The sequence below is a fragment of the Cibotium barometz genome, chromosome 59 (assembly GCF_041138505.1).
Source record: "Cibotium barometz isolate CiBa-2024 chromosome 59, ASM4113850v1, whole genome shotgun sequence".
NCBI lineage: Eukaryota > Viridiplantae > Streptophyta > Polypodiopsida > Cyatheales > Cibotiaceae > Cibotium > Cibotium barometz.
In genome coordinates, this window is record NC_141104.1 from 743,816 (window position 1) to 757,500 (window position 13,685).

At 40.2% G+C, this 13,685-nt stretch overlaps 1 protein-coding gene across 1 annotated transcript in view; it reads right to left on the minus strand.

Moving 5' to 3' along the window:
• Nucleotides 1-12,962: 12,962 nt before the first annotated feature.
• The window catches only part of LOC147605348 (uncharacterized), a 1,314-nt gene continuing 591 nt past the window's right edge, over nt 12,963-13,685 (minus strand). Inside the window, exon 2 of the mRNA XM_086793490.1 lies at nt 12,963-13,685. This exon is cut by the window's right edge and continues 335 nt beyond it. Coding sequence (XP_086649616.1) covers nt 13,133-13,685 — 553 coding nt within the window. The 3' untranslated portion in view covers nt 12,963-13,132.

The window sequence follows — 13,685 nt, forward strand, 5'->3', positions numbered from 1 at the left end:
GAGAGAGAGAGATGCTTTGTTTGAGTTCATAAGCTGGTGATTTTAAAAGTGAGCATACAAATCCATAACTCCTTGAAGAAAAGATGCATTGTGTTTTTAAATTAAAGGGCACTTTTTATTAGAAAAGAAATTTTTGGCCTGCCCGGAGGGAGAGGCTATAGTAATCGTTTTGGCCTTGGAAAGATGATAAAATCCTAATTTTGGGTGGGTGCGTGGTAGTTTTGCATGGGTTACGTTAATCGTTTTTTGAGTCGTGCAAGGGTGTGATTGGTTGTCAACGCAAAGCACGTGCTGGTCCTGCTACGCCGTTGTATTCTTGGTAGGTGTTTGTTTCTACCATGATCTGCTCTACTACTAGGTAAACTCTCACATCATTTGGTAGTTGTCCTCCAATCAAGGAAGAAGCTGCATGCATGCAGCTTCTCCAAACAGAAGAAGAGGCACATGCTCTGTCTTCTCGGTATCCAGACACGACGAAAACGAACCAGTGCTTCAAGCAAGAACATACCAATTGCGGCGCGTCGATGCAGGTCACACGTCGACGAATGAAAGTCCAAGGTTTTCCAGCTTTTCGTGGAGGTGAGAGTTGATTGGCAGCTTAGACGTTGAAGAACGAATTAAAATTGAAGGTTTGGTAGCTTTTCGTGGACGTCAGAAGCCGTGAATACTATGAGGGGGAGAGGCCACCTATTTTGTTAGGTTATCCCTGCTTTTTCGTTCGGAGGTGTCCATGAATGGATGGAGCTGCCAGCGCTATTGGAACTCTTGTTATGTGTATTCTCTGTTTGTGCCATTCATCTATTCGTAGAACCTTGCACTTGCCACAGCAGGCAAACATCGACCTTTGTGGTTTCGTCTTCCAAATCGGGATGGTACATGGCGGTCAACTTTGCGCGTTGGATTTGCGAAGAGCTACTTGAAGATCCTCTCGACAAGCACAAATATAAAAGGGAGTGCCTCACTTACGAATTGTCAGTCCATACACCTTGTTCTACAGTTGTTACGTTGCCTTGAAATCTACTTTTGATCTTCAGAAATATGTTCCATATCCTTGTGATGGCCCTAGAGCCAATTATCCCTTCAGAATCCATGGACAATGATAGCATGAAGTTTGAAGAGAGTAGTTTGTCTTCGAACTTCATCTTCACTTCCTTCCTTCCTTTAGATAAATGCTTCAATGCATAGTCTGATATCTGTTTCTGTTTCCTTCCTTTGCAGAATTTGAAGAGTACTTGGAATCTGGTAACATACCCGTTGGCGAAGAAAAAGTGGAAGATAGAATTGGTTGGATTCATCATACGCGTGTAGTTAGAAGGCAGAAATCTTAGCAATCTCGTGTAATTATATATGGTATTTAGCTTACAAATTTCTTTGTGATTGTGCAGGTGGAGAATTATTGGTTGAAGTCAAGCAGGAAGTACATGATCTTGATTTTCAGATGAGTGATGTGCCAAACGAAGCAAGCTTGATTGCAGTGAAAGAAGAAGTCGACGACAATCTGCTTTGCAGTCAAGGAAGAATTCGATAGTTCCCAATTCTGCATCAATGATTCCAAAGACTCTAACAAAAATAGGCTGAGTGACGTTATGCAAGAAACTCATGATAGTGGTGAGAATTCTCATTGGTAGATTCACTATTACCAAAGCACAGAGGGATTCCTACTCGTTGAGTTACTAGCCAATTTTAAAAAGTCCAAATAAAGTAGTATGTAGATTATAAGAGAATGCTATGCAAGAAGCTTACACTGTGGAATTCGTCTTTGATTGAGCTCCATTTCTGTTAGCATTAGTTTTTTGCCTCATCATCTCAATTTCTTTCTATTTCTTTGCTTGACACCACAGTCATGATTTCATTCAATTGAATGCAGCTCCCTTCTGCAAAGGCTAAACGAATGGAAGTCTGGTTGGGGAAGCGTCCGATTAACGAAGGTGCTCGCTTGACAGGCAACAATCAAACTATACAAGGTATTTATTTTTCATAGCTACATTGTAAATGTTGCAGTCCTTTGCATTTTACAAGCTTCACCTACGTACTTTGCCTTTTAATTCACATCTTTACCACAGCTTCCCCTACCTACTTTCGTCCACTACACCCTGTCAATGGGATTGGAGCTCGGCAAACTCCAATTACTTTGTCTACACATGGGAGAAAAGCTCAACAGAAGGTTGCGCAGGGTAGAAAAGACAAGCAAACATTAAAGAGATCGTTTCAGAGTGCTATAAAATTTGCCTATGAAGAAGGTATTAGAGCTTTTGTCGCTCTTAACTATCATGTTGTCTTTGACATAGATTCAATATGCATGTCTTCTCTGTACTTGAGAATTCGACAGGGTCAAGACTATGGTGTAATCGTCCTTACAATGCATATAAGCTAAATGATTAAAAGCTCCCCTCAGCAGCTTAGTAAGGAAGATATGCCATCTCTTGATGGAATGACTATTGTCCAAAAAATATGCCGAAAGTCCCAATCCACAATAGCTTGACGTCTTGTAGTGGCTCTACTAGCAGTCTTTGCATAATCTGCTGCAGTTATCTGCCCATCATCTTGGGATACAAGCCATTGTTCTAGAAACAAAGAAGATAGAAAAACACATTTGTGAGAAATGTACAGAAAGATTAAGTTTTGCAAGAGATCAAAACAAATGTCGTCTAGTTCAACTCTTTGTTCTTCACGTTTTCGTAGCAGTGTTTTATTCTTTAAATATTCTTTATGGCTAGTAACTGTTTGCATTTCACCTACATGCTGCTTCTTTAAAAATCGCCGTTTATCTGCACACTGTACCACGCACAATGGTTGTTGTCATGTGCTGACAATTTTGTACTTGTTCAAGATGTCCATTTTCATTACCAAAGTTTAGTATACAGTGGTTATCACAGCGTAAAGCAGTCATAGCTTTTTATAGTTTTGATATGATGTACTGCTACTTCCAACTTTTATGAAATAAAGGAAATATGGAAGACACTTAATATCAATTTCTTTAAGTTCTCTTATGCAATGCTTGCAACAAAGGGAGTTCCAAGTTGAGAAAAACCAACTAACATAATATAACAAGAACACAATTTCCAATACAACCAACATCCGCTAGAACAATTCATCAATCACAAGGCCTAACACTAGATTCCCTAGCATTTGACCCAATAAGCATCCGAACGCATGAACTAGTATATACTACATTATCAAGGATACAAGGCCCGAGCAACTTATACTTTAGTAAACAAAATTGAACAAAAACACATCAAAATCGACACTCTGTGCTTCAAGAAATAGAACTACAAACAAAGTCAACATGGGAAATTCAACAAAACTAGGAATTGTTCAAAAACATGAAAACGCATATTCAATCACTAAACATCATTTGTAATAAGTGAGAAAAATATATTATCAGCAAGGATATTATTAATATATTTTTCTTATATTATCAACAAGGATATTATGCCTTCAAGAAATACATACAACTATATATTATCAACATCCAAGCAACAAGGACATATGCCTTCAAGAAATACATACAACATCAATGATATTATGCCTTCAAGAAATACAAACAACTATATATTATCAACAACCAACCTCATAGCAGTAAGGACATTATGCCCTAAAGAAATACATACAACTCATACAAAGAAATACATACAACTCTCGTACAACCAGGGATTTCATTAACGTCTTCACAATTTCGTATCACGTTAACAAAACCTATTGTTAACATATTAAAACTTGTGATCACATTGTATATTCACATGACCTGAGCAATGACCTGCCAGAACCCACTAGTCCCGTAACACCTTCGGGCTTTTAACTTTCCCGGCGGGCCCGCCGGGAAAACAAAAGAACCCTGGCAGGGTTCTGTTCTATATATAAACACTCCCCGACACCCATCGTGGAACTTTTGGGGAGATAGTCCTTGTTTTGGGGGCGTGATATCTCTCCTCAAAGTACTTGTAGAGCTCTCGAGTTGCTAGAAGTGTCCTCTTGGGAAGAACGTCCTTATCTTAGGGACTGTCGTCTTTCCTAGTAGGCACTCCTAAGGCTATTGAGCCACTTGTCCTTAGTTCTTTGAATTGGGGGCAGGGTGTGGTTCGTAGCTAATACTTGCGGAGATTTAGGGACAAATTTGGAGTCATTCAGCTTTGCATTTGAGCTACGTAGGTAATCTACCTCATTCTGCTTTATGAATGGTTGGATGGAGCCAAGAGTCCTGCTTAGGGGCTTGTATTGGTTCTTGATACTTGATATAGTTTAGAGTAGACAAGGGTCTATTGTCCTATACTAGAGTATTGGGCAAGCATAGATCGTTGATTTTCTTTGTGAATGTTAGAGAAGGTCTATTGTCCTATACTAGAGTATTGGGCAAGCATAGATCTTTGATTGTGTAAAGTATCCTTAATTGGGTACAAAAGGCATCCTTCATTGGGGGTGCAATGTGCATGATAGTTTCGAAGTAGTTTTGTAGTAAGACCTTGCAAGATAGTTTGAAGTAGTTTTGTGTTATGTGATGATCTTTTGTATTTGTCAAGATAGTTTTGAAGTACTTTGTCTGCTAATGTATGTTTTGTAATACGTGAGTGACTTTGTTGTTTTTTCATTTGTGTATTCATTGTTATATGGTTGGTTGAATAGGTTATTTGTTCAAATGGAGGACAATGGTGGATCCAGTGATACCTCCAATAGAGTCCAAATTTCAAATAGCAAGAAAAAAAAGGCACCTGGGATAGAGTGGCAATATGCAATTAACGTTGGTGATCGATTCATAGATTGGGAGTGTAAGCTATGCCATGCAGTAAAATCAGGTAGGGCGCCTCGACTAAGAGAACACTTTTTAGGCGGACCGAAGAAAAAGTCATGTACCCACCCCTCTGCACCTGTAGTGGCCAAACGCATAAGAGAAGAAATTCAAAAGAAAGATTCAAGAAAACATGACACTCCTACTGTTAATGTATCAAGGCAGCAAGAACACTGTTGTTCTAATCATCAAACTCCCGCTACATCGCCTACTTGTACCCCGAACGACAATGTGCAACCAGAAAGTAATCTACCCAGTGCATCTTCCTGCAAGCGAAACTTTGACGTAGGAAATATACCCATGCGTCAAACTTCATTGCAAGAAAGCCTACGTCAAGGTCGACTCGATGATGCACAACTCGCCCTTGCTGAAGCGATTTACTTTTTTGGGAGTGCTATGATGATGGTGGACAGTGAGCATTGGAAGAGAGCATGGAAGAAAATTGGTGAGTTTGGACCAGGGTTTTCACCGCCTACGTACCATGCTATGCGAAATGATCTATTAGAGAAATGTTATGCGCAAGTAAAAGAATGTGTACAAAGAATAATTCTTAGCAATATAGAGCTTTCTGGATGTAGTATAGTAAGTGATGGATGGTCTAATGGACAAAGAAAACCATTAATTAATATAATGGTTATTTCACCTAGAGGTGAGACTTTCATCCGTGCCGTGGATTCAGCTGGTTCAATCAAACTGGGGCTTACATTGCTCAAGTCATTAGCTCTGTGATAGAGAAGTGGGTGCCAAAAATGTAGTCCAAGTCGTCATGGACAATGCAAAAAATTACAAAAATGCATCCAAAATTCTACAGCGACAATATCCACATGTTTTTCCGGTAGGCTGTAATACTCATAGTTTGAATCTTGTTTTAAAAGATTGGTATAAAAGTGATGATACCAAATGGTTTGCCTCAATCGTCGACACTGCTCGCCAGCTTGTGAGATTCATGCTCAAGAGACAGAGAGTGTTAGATATTTTTCGACCTCGCATGTCAGTTATGTTAAAGCTTCCAACGGAGACTAGGTTTTGCACTCACTTTTACACTTTTGAGTCTCTTCTTAGAAATAAAGATGTAGTTTGCGAAACATTTACATGCATGGCATTTCATGACTGGGAGAACACTCAACTTGAAAAAGCGAAAGAGAAAACCAAAGTCTTGAAGGCAGCGCTTACGAGAAGAAGTTGGTGGAACAGTGTGATGGATGCATATCATGTAATGATGCCTGTTATGTATGCCGTACGAAGTCTTGATCAAAGAGCGCCTAATCTCGGGAGCATGGATGCAATGGTGGACTGTCCAGTGGAGTTTGGAGTGTCCTAAGAAATTAGAGCATTCAGTGTGGAAAAGCAATGGCGTGTACCATTCTCCAGTAGTAGACAAAGAAAAGTTCTATTGAAGTACTTTCATGCTAGATGGATTGGAGCGCATTCACCACTACACAGTGCTGCTTACATGTTAGATCCTGAATATTGGAATATGGATTTGATGTCCAACATTGAGGTGGTGCAAGATTTTTATAAAGTGGTAAACACTTTCTATAATAATGTTGATGATCGTGTAAAGTGCATAAAGGAGATGACCTCATTTCGATTGAAAGAGGGTTTATTTTCCAACTCCCTTGTTCAACAAATGGCTAAAGAGCAACCTGCATGGAAGTGGTGGATGATGAATGGTGGTGAGCATTATGCTTTATTGCGCAACCTTGCGATGAAGGTTCTAAGTCCGTGCTCTTCAAACTCAGGCTCAGAAAGAAACTGGAGCATGTACAAATATATTCACAGTACTATTCGCAATCGACTTCTTGCAGATCGAGCAAATAAACTTGTTTACATGTATTGCAATGAAAAGATCTTGCGAGACATTGAAAGCGAAGAGTATAAAGAACTTTGATGTTGGACGCACGTTGTGCACCACCCTTGAGATAGAAGACAATTTAGACATTGACTTAGATGAGCTTAATTTAGCAGACGAGAGAGTAAACGGTGAAAGAATTTTGGAGCAAGATACTGACATAGAGGAAGAAGTCATTTCATTAATTCCATAAAAAGTACTTGTACAAATGATCGTATTTGGAGAAATTATCAATACAAAAGTAGGATTTATCTTTCTTAGCTTTCATCTTGAAATAAATTACGAATTGCACTAGGAGTTGCATCTAAAGGTCCTAGTGGTTTATATTCGCTAGCCATGCGGAACACTGTATAAATACCTTGATTTATTGGGACACTGCACAATGCACATGTGAAAGTATTTTGCATTTGCCTCACTAAACATATTAAGTGGTAGTAGTGTCCATAGGGTAGTATATACTGACCGCTCCACCCATCGAATACTTTGTAACATACAGGACATTGGGAGGTGGAGGAACTAGTAGCCTCAGCAGAAACTCCCACAAGATCAGGATGTATCAAAAAATGAGAGATGTGGTTTCCTTGGCGCACAAGAGCAATACGTGAAGAGATGCTATGTACATCTTGGCTGATCTTTGTGAGCTGCTCTTGAATCCCTCTATTGGCCGGGGGAGGAGTTGACGCTTAAGATAATCGCTCAGCTTCTTTCTCCTTCTCTGCTAGCTGTGCCCCTAAGCTTTCTTTGACCTTGTTTAACTCCAATCCAGCGCCCTCCACCATGAGAGCAAGTTCTTCCCTTGTGAATGTCACTGTCTCTTCACGTATGTCGTGGGTGTTGACAGTGGCCTCTCTGGAGGCGAAGTCCACTGGAGTTTCTAGGATAAATTGTGTATATAGCATCTCAGCAAAATAGAGTGGAGCGTCGGCGTTATGGAGAGGACGACCGTACACCTCCAAGAAAATGCGCTCGGCATTAGTTTTGATATCATTGTGAGTGCAACGTGAAATCTTCCATCTTTCCTTCTTAATCTCGCCATCTGGACATGGCCATATTTCCTTTATCATCTCTGTGGTTACGCGTTTGTTTATGTCTTTCCATTGGGCATAAGTAGGATTTGTCCATTTCGACAACCTGCATGCTGTTCTTGTAGCTTCGCGGGCTGTCAGGCCATGTGCAAGGGCCTTCATTCGCTCATATGCCTTCTTGGCTAACTCTTGATGCTCGTTTGCTTGCGCCTCTGCCATATCTGCATGAACATAAATGACTTTGGGATTTTAATGAACTGTAAAGATTAACGTAAGATAAATTGACCATTACCCTCAAAAACTTAAAGTTTAACACCACGAGAGGAGATATGTATTGCAAAGACTCAATGAGAAATATCCACTTGACTCCAAAAATATCCACTTGACTCCAAAAATACTTCAAACAATGCGCGCACATCAAATTTTGAAGAGAAAACATAAACTTAAACACCACAAGAGGAGAGAGATATTGCAAAGACTCAATGAGATAATATTTCAAACAATGGACACATCAAATTTTGAAGAGAGAAACAAAGTGCCATTCCTGAAACTTAATCTCCTGATACTGTATCATTACAAAATTGGGGTGAATGACACCGATAGCTCTACAAGAGGACGTTGTGCCCTCGTTGGGTCAGTATTTATTGAGCTAAAAAATTCTACTACTTGCAAAATTGATTTTCGCTCATCGCGATTAGGCAGAAACATCCAATTTTTGACTCTATAAATAATAGTATCCATGGTAACTTTGTCATAGGAACTATTATCCATCCACAACTCTTGTACTTTCTACCAAAAGTCATATAAAGTTTGTAATAAATATCCCAAGGCAAAAACATCAGATGCAGGAGTGTATGCATCTGCCAAAAACGGATCATAAAGCTCCGGGACTATCCACGGCCGTTTATTTCGCTCTCTGTCTGCATAGGAGACCGCCTGTGCCACCTTCTCAGGGTTCTTGTCTGCTTCAAATACAAAATTGAGAGACATCCGTTTTTTGGGCGCTCTCAGCAGTAACCCCCAATCCATAATACCTATGCGTGGCTTCAACTCTTTTGTAAAATCCAACACTACATTGAATGGATGTAGGTCGGTATGTACAATTCCTGCCAGATGTGTTGCCGCTAGGCCTTCCACCAGGGCATGCATAATATGTGGCATGGTTATTACTATTTGTTTTATTTTAGAAAGTTCTAGATGACTTAAAGAAATATTATCGGGCGGGGGTTGTCTCCATCCTCGATCCAAACGAAAAATTGCTCTGGTGAACTCACTGAATCTGAAGGGAACCTTCAGAAGAGCCAAGCGAGCCGCCATTATAGTACGAGAAAATAGTGATCCAAGGAGATTCTTTTGTGAAGGCAATACACCTGACAATCGATGGGTGTAGAACCTGCATGCCCTGCTCTACCTGGAAGCTCTCGAACTTGGCACTACCTTCTCCTTTGTAGTGCTTTCCGCAAAAAGTAATGTGCTCCGGCAAAAACGATATACCTTTAATTGTATACTCTTTTACTGTGCCAAAAACACCAGAGCCTATTGTTCGCCCTTCAAACAGAGCCTCGTGCGGGATGCCAATGAGATGTGTGCACATAGAATTGTAGATGGTACGATTAATGACACCTGTACCACTTGCATCTGCCTGGCTGGACGTTGCAGCGACGTCCTGGGCAATGCGTACTCTTTTGGGGAGGGACTCTGCATCCAGCGCCTTCATGCGCTTGCTCTTGGCTCTTTGCTCGCTCCATACAACGTCCCATAACTGTAGACGTTGCATATAAGCTTCAGGCGGGGTAGCATCTCTAAGATCACTGCATGCTACACACATGCTCCCCAAAATGGTTCGTGTTATATGTTGATGGTTGAAATCTGCTATCTTCTGTCTATCAAGCAACTCAGCGTTGCCTCCGCTTCGAAGCCGACGTTGTGCATTTTCCCATATCTAGTCTATTAGATCTCGCATGAGTATCTCAGACTCATTCATCTTTTTGACGACATCATCAGCACATTGTGACACTGTGATGACTGCTTCAATGCGAATTGCTCGTAGAACGATTTTACGCTCTTCAGGGGAAAGCATGTTGGTCGTCTTCGTAAATCTAGCAAATATCACTAAACACAAAAAAATAGAATATCAAACATTACTGAAATCAACATCAAGCAAACGTGAGAGAACAGCAACAAGTGTATCATTACTTATCAATGTTCAAACAAAAACGGAATATCAAATAATTTTAATGAACTCAACATCATCCAATACATCATCAAACGTGAGAGAACAGCAACAAGTGTATCATTACTTATCAATGATCAAACAAAAACGGAATATCAAATAATATTACTGAACTCAACATCATGCAATACATTATCGAACGTGAGACAACCGCAACAAGTACATTATTACTTATCGTGTATACATTATCGAACGAGAGAGAGAGAGGGGGGGGGAGAAAGAGAGAGAGGTGTGACAGATAGAGAGAGAGGGAACATTAGATGACATTTTTAATAGTTTTGTGAGTTCCTAAAGAGAGGAAAATAATGTTTTGTAATCCTAAAGCACTCCTCATCTACACACCTATCGTGATAGAGAGATGTGAAGTGTATCATGAGAGAGAGAGAGAGAGAGAGAGAGAGAGAGAATTGTGAAGTGTATCATGAGAGAGAGAGAGAGAGAGAGAGAGGAGAGGAAGAGAGAGTTGTGACAGATAGAGAGAAGAAACATTAGATGACATTTTTAATTTTTTTGTGAGTTCTTAAAAAGGAAAATAATGTACTGTTTTAATTTTTAAGTAAATAGAGGGAGAAAAAAGAAATTATTAGGAATTATGTATATTTTAAGAGAAAAAAAAAGAAATCCTTATCTACACATCTATCGTGTTGTGAAGTGTATCATGAGAGAGAGAGAGAGAGAGAAAGAGTTGTGAAGTGTATCATGAGAGAGAGAGGGGGGTAGGAAGAGAGAGAGATATTCATTTTTTCGAGTTACGAATCACGATATTATAAAATAAAATGTTTAGACAATATGATGTAAACTTTGATCCATGAAATACTCATGCTGCGTTAGCAACCAAGTATCGCATGGATCAAACACAATAAAAACAATACAAGTCAAATCAAATAAATTTACGACATTTTTTCGATCGCGTTAACGATCATATGCCATAATATGCAAGCAAATTTACGATATTTTTTCAACCGCGTTAACGATCAAATGCCGCAATATGCAAAAAACAATTTATGCACTGTGGGCGGACGACACCAACTTGCCGCGTTAACGACAAAATGCCGCCCGATTCTATGGGAATACGAATAGGATACGAATATACACTGGCTGCGTTACCGACCATATGCCCGCATTTGACAAAGGGAAGGGAAGGGAAGGTGACATCGCCATAACGATACTATGCTTGCCGCGTTACCGACTAGTACCGCTACGGCGTGCCATACTTACCATAGGACACAGACTAGCCGCGTTACCGACTAAGTGCCCCAGGGTAAGCACCATTCCGAAGAATGGCCTCACACACACACCTGTCGTGTGGCGGACCACACACATCCTGCCGCGCATTGCGACAATGGGCGGCTGCCCGCACGAACACACACCCACACACATCCCTCGTGTGGCGGACCACCCACATCCTGCCGCGCATTGCGATAGTGGGCGGCTGCACGCACGAACACACACACACACACAAGTTTCATTACCTGTGTATGTTGTCAGCAATGAACTCCCAAAGGGCCCCCTCAGGCCCATATATATAGGAAATTGTACCCCGCCGGGCTGGATGACGACCCCGCCGGGACTCGCCGGGGTTTCCTTTTTCTCGGCGGGACCGTCGGGTATAGCAAAAGCCCGGCGGGATTTTATCCGGTTACCAGGTTGCTTCCCACCGGCTTTTTTGGGAACATGTTAACATGTTAATAACATGTTAACACATGTTATTAACAAAAAGAAATTTGTGATCACGTGAATATAAAATCATTGCGTACAACTCATAGCAGCAAGCATATTATGCCTTCAAGAAATACATACAACCAAAGACAACAAGAAATACATACAACTCATACAAAGAAATGCATACAACGCATACAAGCATATTATGCCTTTAAGAAATACATACAGCCAAAGACAACAACAACCAACCTCATAGCAGTAAGGATATTATGCCTTAAAGAAATACATACAACTCATACAAAGAAATACATACAACTCTCATACAACTCATAGTAGCAAGCATATTATGCCTTTAAGAAATACATACAACTCATACAAAGAAATACATACAACTCATAGTAGCAAGCATATTATGCCTTCAAGAAATACATACAGCCAAAGACAACATACTACAACCTAGCAGAATTTCAAGATATTCATATACAAACTCATAGCAACGAGCATATTATGCCTTCAAGAAATACATAATACATACAGCCAAAGACAACATACTACACCTAGCAGAATTTCAATATATTCATATACAAACTCATAGCAACGAGCATATTATGCCTTCAAGAAATACATACAACCAAATCAATATATTCATATACAAACTCATAGCACCGAGCATATTATGCCTTCAAGAAATACATACAACCAAAGACAACATACTACACCTACCAAAATTTCAATATATTCATATACAAGATGGGCACGGAATAGCAATATACTACACAAGAAATGAAATTAAAAGAATTTCAATATATTCATATACAAGATGCATGGGCACGAAATAGCAATATACTACACAAGAAATGAAATTAAAAGAATATCATTATGAAATTAAGCACAACATTATTGTTGCAAGAAATAAATTTTAAAAGAATATCAATATGAAATTAAACACAACATTATCAAATGCTTGCAACAACTACATAACATACTAACTTATGGGACTGAGTGCTTATTAACAGCTACATAACATACTAACTTATGGGACTAAGTGCTTATTAACAATTTTTTAAACAAAAAATGAAAAAACAAGAATAATGTCTACAAACCTCCACATTCACAAACACAAATCATTATCGACCGCTTCCAACAGCTACATAACATACAAAACCAAAGCATAGTAACTTACATCACATCATTGGAGACTTGAACATAAGACTTTTCATAAGCAAAACAAGTCATATAAAAATGCTCAAACAATATGTGCAAATTGAATATGACTGCATTAATCAATTGAGTAACTATATATGTAACTATATATGGATCCACTATAGACCATATTTGGACAAATAACACCACACAGAGCATTATCTATGGAACAAACTTTGCCTATTGGTCTATCACTCAATCGTGTACACATCATTTTAATTTTATTTTAATTTTACATTAAAAAACATGAGGGCACCAACACAAAGGGGGTGGGTAGTCCCCTAAAACCCTAGAAAAAGGTGGCCAGAAAGACACACACACAAACAGTAAAGAACCTAGTTACACGACTTCACACGCTTTAGCCACGGATACTTTCATGGGCGGCCGGCATTCATGGCTGCGGCAACATCCTCAGCTGGGATGATCGAGGAGCCCGCGAGATACTCAGCATACGCGATGATAGCCGAGCTTCTCAGGCGGTAAGTGGCAGCTGTTATGTAGAAATAATCACTAGTGTCAGTAGTAGTTTTAAAGACCCCGTTGACCACGTCGCGGGTCATTCCCACGATACTGAAGCAGAGGGCAGTGGTCGGGTCTCGGTTAGAATTCTGACCGGCCACGGGAGCCGGCAGATTCACATTCTGGTAGCCAACATTATACACGCTATTGGAGGAGCTGGAGCTGGTGACGTACTCCGCAACTGCCCTGACGGTATTCTGGATGCGCTCAGTCAAGCCTTGGCCGGCGGCTCCCAGAGCCGCCTCAACGACGGAAGACACAGCATTGAGAAGGGTGGCGCAGTCGTGCCTTGTGTTTTGGATGCGTTGGGTGTCCAACCCCTCCAGATTGACATACGCGTAGTACTGGTCCACCTCTTCCAGAAAGCGGAGGAACGCATCGTGCTGCTTTGTGGCCTCTGCTATGTTG